At 37.4% G+C, this 17,820-nt stretch overlaps 2 protein-coding genes and 1 long non-coding RNA gene across 4 annotated transcripts; 1 reads left to right on the top strand and 2 right to left on the bottom strand.

Moving 5' to 3' along the window:
• Positions 1 to 1,244: 1,244 nt before the first annotated feature.
• Positions 1,245 to 8,523, top strand: LOC121266490. Of its 2 annotated transcripts, XR_005940814.1 has the most exons (4): positions 1,245 to 2,731; positions 3,016 to 3,083; positions 7,855 to 8,074; positions 8,179 to 8,523. It is a non-coding gene; the product is annotated as an uncharacterized LOC121266490 (long non-coding RNA). The 2 variants fall into 2 exon arrangements; XR_005940813.1 differs by having other exon boundaries at positions 1,245 to 3,083.
• Positions 8,524 to 9,929: 1,406 nt separating this feature from the next.
• LOC121264084 (glucan endo-1,3-beta-glucosidase 14) lies at positions 9,930 to 12,488 on the bottom strand. The gene is made up of 3 exons (XM_041167130.1): positions 12,194 to 12,488; positions 10,875 to 11,956; positions 9,930 to 10,585 (listed from the first exon to the last, which is right to left on the bottom strand). Exons 1-3 carry the CDS (start codon positions 12,261 to 12,263, stop codon positions 10,496 to 10,498), a joined length of 1,242 nt encoding a protein of 413 aa, XP_041023064.1. The 5' UTR covers positions 12,264 to 12,488; the 3' UTR covers positions 9,930 to 10,495.
• A 4,540-nt stretch (positions 12,489 to 17,028) lies between these two features.
• Positions 17,029 to 17,484, bottom strand: LOC121265687 (uncharacterized mitochondrial protein AtMg00810-like). Its single transcript, XM_041169374.1, has one exon. It carries the CDS (start codon positions 17,482 to 17,484, stop codon positions 17,029 to 17,031), a length of 456 nt encoding a protein of 151 aa, XP_041025308.1.
• Positions 17,485 to 17,820: the final 336 nt, after the last annotated feature.

Raw genomic sequence — 17,820 nt, 5'->3', positions numbered from 1 at the left:
CAAAAGAATGTCCAGTTATTTTACAGTGTTTTTTGGTTTGGTTTGGATTGAAGTGATGGTTTAGGGGTAAAGTAGAAGGGCCTTTTGATGGCAAAAGCCATGGAATCAGGGGAGAGGTTTGAAGTTGGAAGGAGTAGTTGTTGGCATTCCTGCTGATGGATAAGTGAGAAAACTTTTGTGATGGGAGGCAATGGATCCAAGAGTATGATCTGATCCCGATAAGGGGAATAAGTGTCGTTCAATCTCATGAGGAATTGAAAAATACAATCACGTTGGTATCAGTCAACAAGTGATTTCAGAGAGTCACAAGTGCAAAGAGGAAGCAAATCGTAAATAAATAGTTCATCCCAAAGCTTCTTAAGTTTACCATAATAAATACTTACAGAATCATTCTCTTGGAGGAGTCGAGTGAGGGTCTGCTTGAGCTAGTAGATGCGAAGCTCGTTTTGATGAGAAAATCTATCCTGAAAATCGAGCCATGTGTCATGAGCAACGTCAACGAACACCATGCTGGACTTGATGGCTGGGCTGATGGAGTTTTGTAGCCACGAAACAACTTTTTCGTTGCAACGTTCCCAGATCTCAATAAGAGGGTCCTCTGGTTTGGTGGGTTGAGGGATAGTACCAGTGATAAATCCCAATTTTTTTTTTTGTCATGAAGAGAACACCACATAGCACGCGACCAAGTTGCATAGTTATCGGAGGTAAGTAAATCAGTGACTAAAATCACCGCAGGGTTGTCGTCGTTGTCCAATCGAAACGGGTTGCTTGGGTCTATTAGGTTTAGGTATTTTGTCAAATGGTTGGTAGGAAAAAGGGTTATATGGTCAGAGTGGTTCGTGGAATAGGTTGAAGATGAATCGGCTGAGCTTTCCAGAGAACCTTCCATGGGTGGGTGCTTTCAGGCTGCTGATACCATGTAACAGAACAGAGGAAAGGGACGAGAGTGCTCAGAGAGCATGGGGCATGGAATTCTGGAAATTGCTCTTCTATTCAATGAATACTATGCACGATACAAATAGCAACTTATACACATATTTCCTAACAAACTAACCGATTTACATACTAAAAACAGAAGGCATCTTAATATGGAAATATGTACAAATATAATGAAAAGAATAATCAACATAATAAAAAGGAAGTGTAGCGTAGCTGGTCATCCTTCTTCAGACTTCAGTATTTCTTCTAAACGACATGTAGCCATTATGGGTGGATGAGGACCTGCAGCTTCATTATGTAATCTAATATTTGGACCAATCAAGCAATGAACAATATAAGAATAATTTTAAATGAGGAAAAAAGGACCACCTGAGAAGCCGAATGAACATACAAAGTAGTGTTACACATCTCGATCATCTAGCACCCAGCCTATACCCCCAGGAAAGCGAGAAAACAAAGGAAAAAAGAAGGGTCATGGAATCAAGCAGAACATTTAAAAGCACACAAGAAGCTGAACATTAAAGCCACCAATATAAAAATATTTGAACTAAAAAGAGAGAAAAAAACAAATCCTTAAAAAAATGCAAACAATACGATGTTTATCTTCAATAATCCTATAGATAAATCATAAATGATTGTTTTGTAGTAGTTAACAATATTTTGTACAGCTTTAGAGACCAAACTACTTGAGCTCGATGTCACTGTGGGCTCCCAACACCGGAAGCACATTAAAAAGGAAATTATGTCAACTAACATCCCATAGATAATGAATTATAATCAAGAACGTTAAATAGAAGATTTGGTTTTGGCTTATCTTTTTGTTTTGCAGCCTACAGGCCAGTCTCTTTTGGCTGAATCTAACTAGGCTAATAAGTTAAACCATTTGGCTTTGAGGGACTTCATTTTTTCTATTTCTTTGCAATGGTTCTCTTAGATCCATTTTAAAGGAATGATTCTTGGGGTCCATTTATTTTCATGTATTACTTGTTATTAAATTGCTTGTTTGAGGTAGGGGTCTCTACATTTAGGTTTAAACATTCATCTTTGATTCGAAGTAATTGTTGATTTGGAATTCTTTGTTTGCACCCTGAGGGCATTATTTATATATGTGAAAAATAAAAAATATTTATGTTATGTGTTTTCTTGTGGTTTTACTCTTTCCAAAAGCACTATAGCATTTTGTTCAACTATTTTGTATTGCATATGAATGTCATTCATTGGCGATCTGTCTAGCTTGGCTTCGATCATTGATCTTTTCCTCCAAATTTTTCCTATTTTAAATCTTGAAAACTCATCCATATTGTAAGGGGATTTCCTCCCTGTCTCAGCGGGCCTAAGAAGGGCAATTAAGGGGACAAGAACTGAAAGCCCAGTCCAAAACAAGTAGAATTTTCAACCCGGCCCATGAGTATAGGCTACTCTGGACGCTACCTGTATGAGAGAACGTGCTGCATGGGATAGGACTCACCGACCTGGAAAGCCCTCGAATAGTATCTAGCTCTTGAGTACTTGCCCGCATAATGGGTGGAAAGTACGGGGAACCCTCGATCTTCTGATATGGGAGGCATCAACGGACCTCCAAGAACGCCAGCGAAGTGAGGCAAATTGAAAAACCACTCCGCATTAATGACACCACTACCAGAGTTACACCGGTGTGGTACCACATTAATAACGTCGTCGTAAAGCTACACTACATTAAAAGACTCTGAAAAGGAACAGTAGGAAGGACATAGACTTCATGGGGGCAGACACGATCTGTCCCCCTAGACTCATGGTATAAATAGCAATTCAGGTACGAAAAACTCTCTCTGATCCCTAGATTCTCTCACTTATTTACAAACTTCCAAGAGAATTTACTGACTTTGGTATCGGAGACTCATCGGTCTTAAGGCCGTCCTCTCCTAGTTGCCTTATTCTCTATTCTCGCAGGCCCAAGTACTTCTGAAAACCTGAGTTACTAGAACCTGGCCCAAAGGCATAGAAAACACAATGTTAACACATAATTGAGAGCAATGTGTTGCATCATGTTTTTATTTGATTGGAAAACTCATCTATTATGGTCCATGTGTTGCACAGGTTCTTTCTTAAACCTTTTTCCTCCCAACATATATATTGTGCTCCGGTTGTGGCTACCATTCTTACGGGTTCGATTTCTTTATATACTCTAATATTACAAACAATTTTTTTATTTGGGTTTATTTTATGCATATGTTTATGATATGCTGTTGTGTTATGCATATGTATTTGGATTAGTCTTGCAATGTAGTTGTTTTGTTGGAGTTTAATTGTAGCCATTAAGATTTGCTCTAGGAGACGTCATTGCATGCTTGGGTTAGAGGTGTCATTTGAAATTTCATGCTCATTTTAGTAGATTTCATGTTCTCTTTGGCTCAATTCTGCCAATGTAAAGAATTTAATAGAACACCCTGCTAATGCTATTGTGGTTGAGCTAATTGATCATGAGGATTCTAAGTCCTGGAATATTTGATGCAGAGCCTATTGTCGCTTGACGACAGCCCAGGGGGCGTCACTCAGTTTTACACGCTCTCGAGTGACTAGAGGAGTTCCACCGAAATAATATCTCATCTCGGCTTAGGGTCGTGATACGCACACACCCACAAAATATTATTTTAATCCTTTGACACCAAAATCACAATTTACCGGTTTCACAACACAACCATAGAATAGAGCACAATAATAATATCACGACAAGCAATAACAATTAAAAATGCAGATGCATGATAGAAAATTATTGGATGACATGGCAATAGCACAATACAACAAACATCACGGATTTCACATTTTTCACAATTTCAAAGAATCAGGTTTTCCACAACTACACGCAATTCCCAACATTCCATCTGGCCCTCGGTCAACACTTCCTACAACAACCACGATATTATATCCTAACACTTCCACAGGGCCTCGGCCACTTAGCCAACCACAACCAGACTGCAATAGAACACAGTTTTCCAGTGTTAGTAATCTGAGGGTCAATCTAGAGTTTTACTTACAACATGTTACGGAAATTCTGGATGATTGCTCGTGCCGTCTAAGAGATCCCGTGAGTGTGCGTGCGTGAGCATCGAAAGGTGGTGGCAATGGTGGTGGCGCGACGAAGGTAGATCTATACAAATTAATGGGGCTATGGCTAGGGAAAAACTTAAGGATAGTAGGTTCGACGTAAATAGAGGGTGGAGGAAGGGAGACTCTCGATGGTTGGTGGTGGCGCAACCCTAAGTGGAAGAGGGATCTTGGTTTGGGTTGGGTGGATCTGAGATGGGGGAAAGAGGTTGAGTAGAGGGAAGAGGGTGTGGGGGTGGTCGGATGACCACCAGTGAGCTCTTGTGGGCGACAGAGCATGACGAAACCCTAGAAAAGAGACAGAGTAAGAGGAGAGAGAGAGAGAGAAAGAGAGAGAGAGAGAGAGAGAGAGAGAGAGAGAGAGAGAGAGAGACCTGAGGTATGGAGGTCGAGATCGAGAGCCCACCACATCTACTGTTGGGATGCGGGCAACCGGCATTGGAAAAGCTATGAGAGAGATAGAGGTCTGACAAATTTGAGAAAGAAAATGGAGACTGGCAGATTTAAAGGGAAGGGTTAGCAGAGATCCATGGTAGATCTGCCCGTTCTTGAGGACAGATGGCGATGGATGTTGGTGGCTATGCTAAAGCTGAGGGGGAGAAGAGAGAAGACAGCGAGATAGGGCCAAGAAATCAAAGGTGGAGATGGTCAATGGGGTCTCTTTGCAAGGCTATTGAAACCACACAAGCTGCAAGGGAGGGGCGGTCGGCATGATGGGGCTAGTTTCGCAACTGTGAGCACAGCCCAACGGGAAGCTTAATGTGGGTATAGAGAGAGAGAGAGAGAGATGAACAGAGGAAGAAAGTGGGAGATGGGGCGGAGGAGCTTATTGGCAAGGAAGGGCTATGGTGGTCGGACGGTGGGAGAGGATGCAACGTTAAGGTTTGGGATGCAGGGGAGAAAAGAGAAAAGAGAAAGAGAATGGAGGTGGCGCAGGAGGGGAAATAAGGGAGGAGAAAATAATTTTAGGGTTTCAACCTTCCTTACAAAACGACACCGTTTCAATAGATTGAGGGGATGGGCTTCCCATCTTAAGATGGGCTCCCACATGGGTTGGCCCACTGCCTATAGACACACACTAAAAGAAAAAAAAATCCACTTCCAAATCAGTCTTGGGCTTCGCATGGGCTAGGCTTCACAAACAATCTCTTTGAAATACAGATGAGCCATCTATCTGGCATCCATTATTTTCCTACAAGCGACAAAATGAGCCATCTTGGAGAACCTGTCAACCACTACCAAGATAGAATCCACAGCCCGTTGGGTTCAGGGTAAGCCCAACATAAAGTCTATATTGACATCGAACCAATGGGCTTTAGGAACATGCAAGGGAGTGTACAGACTCACATTCGTGAGAACTCCCTTGGACTGCTGGCACACAAAGAATCGCTCTACGTAACCAATTGCATCACTGGTCAACTTAGGCCAATAGTAATCAGATGAGATCAAGGCCAAATTCTTGTATCCCCCAAAGTGGCCCTCTTTATGAAGTTCACTAATAATTTGCTGCCTTAGTGAACAATCTGTGATGCACAACTGTAATCCATGAAATAAATAACCATTACGTAAAACAAAATCACTTCGTTGGCCATCAATTACCTCTCGAAATATCTTCTTGAATGAAGGATCTGCTGCATATAAATCACTAAAAGTGTCAAATCCTACAACCTTGGTGTTCATGGTGGTGAGGAGTAAATTTTGACCTGAGGTATGCTTGAATAGGAATCCTTTAACCTCAACTGTTATACTGCAGGATGACAGAGACAGATAGTCAGGGCATGGTTTGCACCTCCTTACAGCCTGCCAACTCCTCGGTCTTTCCTTGGATGAGGATCTTCCACATGATGTTAAGCCATACATCTAGGTTCAAACGATATGACTTACTGAGTCGTAGCCCATTCTGCAGACCCACTCCAGATGCGACACTTAAGGTGGAGTGTGAGAATCTGTGTAGGACACTGCCACTCTTCTAAGTATTTTCTAGTCTCTTCTCTTATTATTAGTTAATTTTTCCTCATGTGTACTACATGTGAGCTTTGGCTCTGCCTTTCATGTTTTTCATAAAAGTTTCAATTGCTTCTAAAAAGAAAAATGCTAGCTTGGGTTTTGGTGATTTGTATTGAAGTATTTGTGGTTTGGGTTGGTAGCAGTGTTGCCTGAGCAAAGTAGTAGATATCATTTTCACAAATATGCTTATTTGACCTATTTTTTCATGAAGCTAAAGCTATGTAGTAAACAATTATTTGCAAGTAGTGATCATGAAATCCCTCAACTTCAAAATAGAATTGTTTACTGATTGCTCCAAGCCAAAATGTTGTGGAATTGTTAGTTGGGGGAATAGCTCATTTCCATTGGATATTTATGCTAAAGAATCTAGAAGTTTTATTGAATTTGGCTCATGCGAAATGAGGAACATCAATTCTATGATCCTAACTTAACTTTTTATGGATCTTCCCCTAGTCTTAATGCTTGTCGTTATAAGATGATAATGCATACTTCTAGTTGAAAGATTTTATTTAATTTTGACAATTCTTTAGATGAATTGTTATTGTTGTTTACAAAGGGATTTGATATTCTGGTTGAGTTTTTTTTATTCCTCCAATTGGGCATACGTGCCTTGCATGTGGGGAAATATATTTATATATATATATATATATATATATATATATATATATATACACACACACACGTGTGTGTGTCTAACAAACAAGTTAATTTGAGCTTATATAATTACAACATTATTGTGCGCATGTGATGATAATATGCAAGTTAATTTGGAACCCCTAATTAAGTCTTAATTTATATCAAATGAGGGGATCATCTTTGTGGTATGTGAAGTTCCACAGTAATAATATCACTTGAGTGTTACGTATGTTAGTGATATAATTATAAGTAGCATTACTTTAACAAACAAAAAATAAAAAAAGAAGTCATATGCACTTATCACATCAAGAACAATAACGTAATGGCACATGACGTTAAAATGCACATCAACATTTTAAATAACATTGTGTTACTTTGTCACTTAATCGCAAAGATAGTAACAAATTTGCTTTAAAAATAAAACCCATGTGACTAAAGTAAAGAGTTCAGTTAAAGTTAACGTCAAAACTTCAAAAAAGAAATGTCTAAGTGGACGGCTTGAGATCAAAGGGTGAATGACAACTTCACAGCAGTTGGAGTATGATATTTAGGGCAAAACTCATCACTATTTTTACCACTTTTATTTTTTTCTTCCAATTTTATATATATATCTTCTTTTCTAAAAATAAAGAAAGACAAAAATCTGATGTGAAGCCTCGAGGGTTTTGGTATAGAAGAACTGTTTACCAAATACATAAGCATGATTAGGAAAAATAATATTGTCATAATTCCAGCTACCTTTTAAGTTTTAACCTCATATATACTTTCTAAAACTTGTATAGGAGACCCATATTTACCTTTCCATGATTAAAGGTGTCACTTATATATATACAACATCATCATGACTAGTATCGCTTTGTTGCAACAAAAATAGATGTAACTAAAGTTCATACACAACGATTATTTTCCTAATTAGTAATTAATACTAGTAGGGTAAAGCTACTCTACTGCCTAGGCGCCTTTTTTTTTCTTTTTTTCTTTTCACACTTTTTTAATATATTTAAATATTTTTAAAAAATAAAAAAATACACCAATACACTTAAAATCACTTCCTTAATCACTAAGTAAAAAATAAAAATAAAAATAATAAAAAATAAAAAATTGACCAGCACCAGCAGTCAAGTTGGGAGGTCAAACGTAGAGGGCATAGAAGCTTTTCCCATACTGGTATTATATTAAAAATAAAAGATAACAGAAAGCGGGAGCTGTGAATCCCAAACACAAATAGCAGCACAAAAAGGGGAATGGATCAAGGGAGGTGTGGGGGTTTAAGGCTAGAGGAGATGTTGGAGATCAGAGTTCTAATGATCATTTTTCACAAACAGATTTGGCTACATCATATATAAGATCCATGGACCACGTAATAACTCGGCCGGCTGATGAAAATCGATCATCCAACTCGATTGGTGTACGTAACTACTCTTTCGCTCTCTGATCTATATATGTACTTATATGTAGTACTAAAGGAAGACATGATCTTCGTAAATGTTACATCGTCGATATTGCCTACAGGAGAAGAACCCACAGAGGTACACGATGTGGACATTATTCAACTCAGGTCTAAATTATTTTGAAGCACATGAACATGATGATGATATCTTTCATCATGACTATTCATCTCCCCCCATGCACTTTTCCCTACTTTTTTTTTTTTTTTTTTTTTTTTTTTGGTGTTTGGCTTGGTAACCTGCAGTGATATCAGTTGATCCATTTCCATGTCAACATCTTATAAATCACCAATATTAATGCGTCCTGTCGGAAAGTTTTATTTCCCACATAATGTTGGAATTAAGTACTAAGTTTTATTACATATATAGGCTTCACAAATTGAAGTGTGGCCAATTAAAAGTTACTATAAAAAAAGAGTGAAATTAATGTTTATTAATTACATTATTGTTTACATGTGTGATCATGACCAATCACATGTCAATCCTTGTAATTATTAGATTTTATGGTACTCTGCCTGCAAGGCTAGCTGCCCCTAATATAGAAACCACCCCCAACGTGATATTCTTCTCCTTCAAGATCAGTTCAATGAGACCGGGTCTATATATATATATATACACACACACCTGAAGTGAACTAGTTGACTTGATCATGAAGATGCCTCTGGCACAGACAAAAGTGCCATGATATCAATTTCATAAAGCTACAAATTAAGCCATGCCCCACGCCTACAAATGAATCCAAAACACTGCATGCTCATGGAAACGACACTTTCGTCTATCTAGTCATGTTTAGTCGCAAACATCTGGCAGCTTTGTTTACAGCCTTATATTAGTCTGTTAAAGTCATGGCAAGTTGAATATCCAGCCTATTCATGAAACAACTTTATAGGCTGAGACTTAGATCGATCTCTTCTTATAACTTTCTACTCGGATTTGATCCTCCAATTAATTCAAGAAAGACATAATATTAAATATCCAAGTGGAACTTACACGGTCTAGTTAAAAGCGGCCTTAACTTGCATGTTTGGAACAACATAAAATGTTACAGATTAAGTCCACTAATTAATGTGTATATATTTTGGATCATTCAATTCGAATAGATCAGAATTGATTGAAAATTTGTCTCTCCTATTTTATATGCAGGTATCAAATGCAAAGGAAATAAATGGAAACATAGCTAGCTAGCTATCTATCTATATATATATATATATATATATATATTAAATTGCAGTAAAAGATTAAGAAGACTACATAAATAATATTCCACCCTTATAAAATCTGATATGGCATTAACCTCAAAATGGCTACTTTTCTTAGTGGGAAGGGATCCCATAAAAGTGATGGGCAGCATGTGCACCACGTTGCATGATGTCAAACAGGTAGACCAACCCGCATCAGGTTCTACTAATTAAGGCTGAGCTAACAGTGTCTCTTATGCACAGAAAGAAAGAAAAAGGCAAGCCTTAAAAAAGCTCCTTTGCAAAAGTGTTGGCGCGCAATGACCAATGCTGACGGTTATGGCCAGGGAATAAAGCAGCTGGGCCGCCCCATTGTCCGCCCGAGGATAACAAAAAGAACCAAACAAAGCCTAAAACCCTCTTCCACTTTAGACTTTGATTACATCCATTAATATATTTTTCAATGAGCTTTATTATTCTACTTGGTTTTCTAGAGTGAGAAAGATCGGTCGAGCTTGAGAGACTACTGGGAAATTAAGCAAGCTAGCATAAGAAATCTTCACGCATTATATATATATATATATATATATATATATATATATATTGTGAGAACAGTACTTGCATGTGGAATATTCCACGTCCCAAAGTAGAGAACTTTCCTTTAATTTCATGAATATGATGAAGTTTTTGTGATTACTACGCTAATTCCCTCAGCTTACAACATACAATTCTCTTTGCGATAAACGGAAATAACCTTAACAACAACTAAATTTTTACATACACATATATATCCTAATTATTAAATGACAAAGTAAGTTGAAGATCGAATAAATCTAGATCATATTGCACTAAAACGACAAAGATATGACCGTCTCGAATCTCGATCATGACTTGCTCATCACTTGCTGCATGGTCTTTAACGGATGCCTGATTTTTTGTGGTTCGATTCGTAAAGTAGGAACTCATTATAACCGTCTGATATTATTGATGAAGGCTAGCTATGGCCCATTTTTGGCTCGAAATGTTTGTTGGATGCATGATTGAGTTACCTTTGAGAGAGTTCATCATAATTAGAGGTCTTTAACGTCATGAGGCTTGAAAGTGTACGTTTAAAGGGTCTCTATATTTCAACTAGCTGTGCACGAAACCCTTTTTTTCTTACCAAAAAAGGGATATTTGCATCAACGTAACTGATCTCATTCCTTAAAATGGTCTTGATCTCATAAAAACATGGGAGGTCAGCAAATACACAAACAGCGAGTACACCAAGCTTTGATATTCCATAGTTGCGGCCTGTTTCACAGTAAATTCCATTTAAAGAGGGGAAAATTTAAACAAAAAAAAAAGAATAAAAAGAAAATAACTAGATTGTCACTATTCATCGAAGTACATGAAATTTATAAATAACACATGATCTGTAACGAAATATGTACAAAAGCTCATTGCACAGATACACTTTTCCTATTGCTATATATATGCGTGTATATATTATATACAATTTCCAGAGTTGTTCTATATTAATATTTTATAAGCAAATAACAAAGTGAATAAAGATGATAAAAAAATGAACCTATGGCTTTACCTTCGTGGCAGAGGAAGTAAGAGAAATGGAAGTACTCGTTGAAGTTGAAGTACTTGTTGAAGTTGAAGTACTAGTACTACTTGTTAGGGCAGAGGGGCCAACATTGTAACACATGGTTCCATCAGGCCGATATAGACCATAATTCCTCTCAGAAGTCTGTCCTGGCTTCAAATCCTCATTGAACAAAGCAAACAGATAAACTTCGAGCCGCATGTTAGGACTGAAAGGTGTCCCTTCGTTCTGCAATTGCCTTCTCATCAAGTTCCTGTTGTAAACAGCCGCATTCTCCATCGTTGCACCAACTTCACTGGGATCACCTTTCGACGGCCACCCAGTTTCCGAGACCCTAACCTCTATTCCACGATACCCCATTCTAGCAATAGCAAAATTGACTGCATCTACTTGAGCATAGAGCATGTTGTCATAGTGTAAATGGGTATAAGGATCGACCATTCCTGAGTTAGGATTAAAAAGCACATAGTCCAAAGGAATCTTGTTTGGGTTATCCTTATAAGCAAAATACGGATAGGCATTGATCCAAAAGGGTGCTTTGGTGCTCGACAAGAATTGTAGCACCTGTGACATGGTTTCATATACCTCGGTTTTGAAACTCCCGGCGGAAGGTGGATATGACTCGGCAAGAACGGCTAGAGAATTGGGCGTAGAGACATGAATGTGCGTGTCTAGACCTAATTGAACTAGAGCATCATGGATGCTGACCATGGCCGGAACAAGATACGACATTAGGCCGGTCGTATCGGCCCCGGTGAAGATCTCGTTTCCTACTGCTATCCCGGTGATTCTTGTTGCAGGGAAGTAAGGCTTGATATGGGAGCTGACCCACTGAAGGGCTTGTTGGTGGTCCATTAACTGAGCTAGCATTTCGTTTTCGACAGTGACAATGAGGTCTACATTGGAGTTGGCGAATGCTGTCAAAATCTGAGGATTTGTATCGTAAATTCTTGCTTTCGTGAGTCGAAGGGAGCTTAACAGATCGAGGACTTTCTCGGGTGGTAGCAAATTATCGCCCAGTTGACCATAATTGATGCCAAGTGATGTCACTTCTCGTAAAAAGCCGAAGTCTGTGCATGGAAAGTAGAAATAAACACGATCGAGCAATGAGAACTGTAAGTGCATCGCAATTATTGATGAGAAAAAGTCGAATGAAATTATGAAAACGGGTTCCTGAGCCACAATAAATATATATATATATATATATATATATTTATATAGAGCAATCTCTGTTGACTAGGAACTAATATTACCAAACACAAAAGCGAAAAACAAGTACCCAACAAATAAAAGCGAAGATCAGGTACCTAAGAAGTAGAGAGAAACCACGAGAAGAATACGGATCATGGCAGAGATTCTGCAACTAAAATTTGCCATTGAGAGAAATCTAGACCGAAGAATGTTAAGCTGAGAAAGAGAGATCAGGGGAGATATAATTATATATGGAAACAGATATATATGGTGCTATGTATTCCTTTCTTTTCTTGTTTGAAGTCTGTAATTTGGAGGGTATGACGCGCGCGCGGTTTTAGCTTGCCTTGGCAATCTTGGCTTTTGGCTCTGACCTCTAAAGAGGTTTTAAATGACTTTGGATTCTTATATTCTCGTCGATCATTAAATAGCTTCTTTTCAACTGGAATATCTTCTTCAAACACACTCCAACTATTCCAATTAATTTGCGTGACTATAATGCCCCGGCGGCCACTTTCTTCATTCTAAAGTAAAGGGAAATCCCACCGGTTGGTTTAATATTAAGGCCAGGAGTAAGCAAGTGGAGGATCCCAAAAATTAAGGTATGTACAATAACTTTTTAAATTGTGTAACCGGCCTGATCCCTAGCTAGCCTGTTGAAAAGAGATGCCACTTTAATCTAAATAATTGTACGTTGCTATTTTAGTATTTTCTATTTCTAGTGCAATTTGCAGGGACATGCATATAACTAGCTAGGACGTAGACGTTGCTTCTATTTAAAAGGAAATAGAGCTGATCATCAGGGGTAAATTACCCTCTAAATTGTAGAATATCATCTAGATGTTCCTGTCAATAAAGTTTTAGAGAAATGCTAATTAATGATCTACAAGTACTGATCATGATCAGTTGATGGTAATTTGCAACATATATAAACATATGTCGCAGTAGTAGTCATGATCGATCTTCTGTTTAATTTTTGTAGGAACTGATCTTAATATCTCATAATTAACTTTATGTTAACATGATTTATTGCCTGTACGTATATATATAATTAATTTGCCTGTATATTAATAACTATTATATATGCGTGCATTAATATAGGGCACAAGTGCAAGCCCTATAAAGCGTTGGTAAGAGTGACATTATAAGGGTGTGAAAAAAGTATCAAGCGTTGATTAAATAATTTTCAAGTTTTGTTAGTGGGACGTTATTCGGATAGAATTATGCATGCGTTGTTCGTACTCGATCCCAATATTACTAATTTTCCATTTAATACAACAAAAAAAAGGTAAAATCGATAACCACATAGTACTTTGTGATATTCGACTCTTTTTATTATTTAATTTTTCTAACAGTATATCAATTTAATTTGTAGATTTGAATTTATATATATATATATATATATATATATATATATATATATATATAAGAAGGCTATACTAGAATTACTTTACGTACTCCCTAATCTTACATTTAAGATCCTGCAGATATTAAAAACATGGGTTCTTTTTTCTAAAGTTTTGGCAAAGAAAGTTTCTCATCGTAATTATATAGTACCCTTTTTTTAAAGCTATGTTGATCTAAAGAAAGTTTTTTTTTTTTTCCTTGATCTTTTTGTTCACGATCACACTATCACTATTCATGATGAACATAGCAATTAACTGCCCATATTCTTAATTAGTACTGGCAACTCTGAGTACGTAGTATTGCTGGCTGCATTTAATTGAAAGTGGTTAACCTAGCTAATATTACCACTAAACCAGAAAGGATAAGCTAGTCATGCATGTAAATTGTAAAACAGATGTTCTATAATTAGGAACATACAAATTACACACGTACGTAAAAGGAAATTAAGGAAGGAAAACGATGAAAATTAATAGATACGGCAACAGTCTAAAGGGACGCTTTAAAAAGCATAACTAATTAACAAAATTATATATATATATATATGTGTGTAATTATCGGGTTTCTAGTGATAATTATAATCGAATGAGGGCGAGAAAATTAGCATGGTGGAATGGTGATGATTTATTTATAAGCATAAGTAAATAATCTATAGGAGGACAGCTAGCTGCGCGCGTAGTACTCATGTACGTGTGAATCATAGATATTCAAGATAGAAATAAATAAAGGGAAGGAAAAGGAGTCATCGTTGGTCAAGTAGAATAAAGTTGTAAGAGTCCTTTTGACGAGGACAGACAAATAAGGTGTGCGACATCTAGTGTTTCGATAGGAGAATTCAAAGATAACTTGCGTAATTTGGCCAAATAAAGAGGGAAAAAGGTTGCATATATGGTGTTTGGTAAGTGGATAAGGAACTAGAATATTACGTGGGAATGATGAGACGTTAATATTAATTAGTATGTCCTTATCCTGATTATATTGAAACCTTTTTCTCTCCTTCCCGGCCCACTCGATGATGAAGCAACACATCAGCTAATGCGCAAACTTCGTGTAGGGTTGAAAATAAGTTTTGTATTAATATGGCGCATGGGGAAAATGGAATTCATGTGCATGCATGGTGGCCATCGAGGAAATTTACGACTTGGAAAAAGAAACATCCAGGTGCATTAATTTGACACATATTCTTGACCATGAATGCTTGATGTTGATGGTTTTCGTGAGGAACAGATCTTGAGATTTAAGTACTTGAGTTTACGTACACCCTCCATCAAACTCCAAGTTGAAACATGGCGCGCGCGGGGAAGGAACCAACAAAAATATTCTTGCTTAATTTGATGGGTGCATGAAATATGATAATATATTAATGTATGTAATTATGAAGGTGTATAATATATATATATATATATATATATATATATATATTATACACCTTGATTATAACCCGAGCAATGACAAAGGATATAATATATATATATATATATATATATAGATATGTAACAAACGATTGAAACGTATAATACAAACGAATAAGGTGTACATAATTACATGATCAGTACGGCCTTTAGTACTCCTAGTACTCAGTTGATCACATGATGAAAGCAAAATCAAGCATTGAGCAAGTAATATATATATATATATATATATATATATATATATAATTAGTAGCTATATATCGTACGTACATGCATGATGTTGTACACCAGCCATGCAGTAGTTCAAATTTCTGTCATGCATGTTTTTATTCAGGTACAATTCAGCTAGTGTTTGAGTCCAATATCAAGTGGATTGCCAGATGGTATTTCGGCAAAATCCGCAGAAAGTGAACCAGAAGAAAATCCAAAAAGGAGAGAAGAAGAGAGAGAGAAAAAAGGCCTGTAAAAATGCGTTTCTACATGGTTGAAATATGCCTTATCCAGCTGCATGCGTTCCGTCTACTTTGACAAGAGGAAAAGTCCATTACATTACCTATAACGGCACGGCTTAGTATGATGACATTGATGAGGGCCGGAGAGTAAGAATATTCTTCCTGTTTTGAATTTGAGGGTCGACAGTAAAGCAGATATAGGTAGATAAAGATCAGAACCACCTTCTATATAAAAGAAAGAAATCCATGTCATTTAATATTCCACTTATCATGGGTCTGGTTAGATGTTTTTACAATGCTGACGCATAATATATATTAAGCTTTGAATCAGTGCAGAAGGTGTTTAAGCTGGGGACCCATGCAGGCCGGGCTCATGTCTACTTGCATGGCTTTGATTTAATTCTGATCTTCAAACAGAAAAGTTGCACTGACGAGGCTGATCACCTTTAGCCAGCCCTTGTGTGGCATTCCTGGCCATGCATGTGATCTCAATGCTAAAAGAGAGAGACAGACAGAGAGAGAAAAAAAAAAAAAGAAGAAGAAGAAGAGAGAAAGCTATCCTTGCATTACGAAAGGGCCTTTCATTTAAAAGCAGAGTAGAAGAGTACTCTAAATGAGATAAAAAGATATGAAAGTTGAAAGTTGAATAAAATATTATTAGAATATTATTTTTTTTTTTTGTGATTTGAAAAAATTGAATTGTTTATTATATTTTGTGTATGAGTTTAAAAAAATTGTAATCATAATTAGATGAGATGAAATGAGATGAGTTGAGAGACTTCTTGTATCCAAACAACCCCTAAATTGTCCACTACGCTAAGGAAATAGTAAGATAATCTAGCACCTCCTTGATCTACTGCCTAGCTTCAAGCCCCCAACTCATCCCCATATCTAACTAGATCTCTCTGTCTCTCTCCCTCTCTCCGGGAGCAGAATATATGATAAAGAAAGAATGGAAAAGTATTAATCTTCATTCCACTGATGAATCATAAAAGCGAAAGACCAACGTAAGCCATGTTGGCTGGTCAATCCTATCTTGCTCTTTCAATCCAAGAAAATGTACTTGTGTGTGTGTGGGGGGGGGGGGGGGGGAGAGAGAAGTTTCGGAAAGAACATGCTTTTGACAAAGAGATTTTGGTGAAAAAGAACGATTATGAATGGAAAAGGAGTGGAGTGTATGTGTGGTGCATTGCATGAAGTTGGGCAAACACTGCACATGCGTATGTTTGCTCAGAGACAAGCTTCTTTTCCATGAATTCTAGGCCTTCGGGTGGGTTAGAAAATGTTACAATCACTACCCATTTTTAGAGTAAGCCATGTTGGAAAACCAATAATACACGGTTCTTTGTGTAAAGGGAGGGGCCCGGCCGCCCGGGGCCAAAAGAATTCCTATATATTTCTGCTTGCAACATTGGATATCATGATAAGATAAGCCGATCGAATGGAAAAAGTGAAAAGCAAGCTGGATGGTTATTGCCTATTGGTTATGGAGATGTCAATTTTTTGATAGGATAATAGCCTCCGGCTATTACTTTCAAGGGTGGTATATCCATATATATGTGATGAATGGTCGCATGCATGTCATCCTTACAATAACATACGAATCCTTTTACTTTCAAGCCTACACAAGTACTTTATTTAAAAGATAATTTAAATTTAATTCTATTATTAAATCCTGCCGTATTAAAAGTCACTAAAAACAACGAATACTTGTAACAAGTTATTCGTGATGATAATTGACTCGTAGAAAACAAGATTTTTGGCCATGTTGATTGCATTGATGTTATCACAATACAATGTAGGAGTAGAAGTTGAATACCCAATGCTCTGAAGGAGATTCAGGAACCATATAAGTTCAACTATAGTTGTAGCGAGTGCACGATATTCAGCTTCAGCTGTTGAACGTGAGATAGTAGCTTGTTTTTTGGCTTCCCAAGATAACGAGTTATTGGCCATGAAGATAGCAAAATTAGTGGTTGAACGACGATCATCCTTGGATCCGGTCGAATCGGCATCACAATAGCTACGAAGAGTAGTGATGGGAGCCCAAATGAAATGGAGACCAAGATTAATGGTTCCTTTGAGGTAGTGGAAGATCCTCTTAACAACAGTGAGATGGGTGTCTCGGGGATGTTGCATTAACTGACAAACATGATGAACGGCTTAGGAAATATCAGGACGAGTTAATGTAAGATATTGAAGAAAGCCTACAAGTTGTCGAAAAATAGTAGGATCAGTTAAAAGAACACCATTAGTAGCTGTCAATGAAGTCCCAGAAGCCATCAGCATTGACATAGGTTTAGTACCATCTAAACCAAATTTCTGGAGTAGAGAAAGCAAGTAATGTGTTTGAGTAGGGGTGATGGTGGACTTATCACAAGCAACTTGAAGGCCTAAAAATAATTAACATCACCCAGGTCCTTCATGTTAAAGGTGGAGGATAAATGGGAAATGAACATGCAATTGTGAGAAGTA

The sequence above is a fragment of the Juglans microcarpa x Juglans regia genome, chromosome 5D (assembly GCF_004785595.1).
Source record: "Juglans microcarpa x Juglans regia isolate MS1-56 chromosome 5D, Jm3101_v1.0, whole genome shotgun sequence".
In the NCBI taxonomy this organism is placed as follows: domain Eukaryota; kingdom Viridiplantae; phylum Streptophyta; class Magnoliopsida; order Fagales; family Juglandaceae; genus Juglans; species Juglans microcarpa x Juglans regia.
The sequence above is the reverse complement of the archived record's forward strand: the minus strand, read 5'-3'. Positions and strand labels throughout refer to the sequence as shown.

What these genes read in the sequence shown, in the direction of transcription:
- LOC121264084 (XM_041167130.1), bottom strand. Translation starts at nt 12,263, where the DNA reads ATGGCAAATTTTAGTTGCAGAATCTCTGCCATGATCCGTATTCTTCTC. An exon ending in GGTTTCTCTCTACTTCTTAG is followed by an intron (nt 11,957 to 12,193) that starts GTACCTGATCTT and finishes TTCCATGCACAG; the next exon opens with ACTTCGGCTTTTTACGAGAA. An exon ending in TTACTTCCTCTGCCACGAAG is followed by an intron (nt 10,586 to 10,874) that starts GTAAAGCCATAG and finishes ACTGTGAAACAG; the next exon opens with GCCGCAACTATGGAATATCA.
- LOC121265687 (XM_041169374.1), bottom strand. Translation starts at nt 17,484, where the DNA reads ATGCAACATCCCCGAGACACCCATCTCACTGTTGTTAAGAGGATCTTC.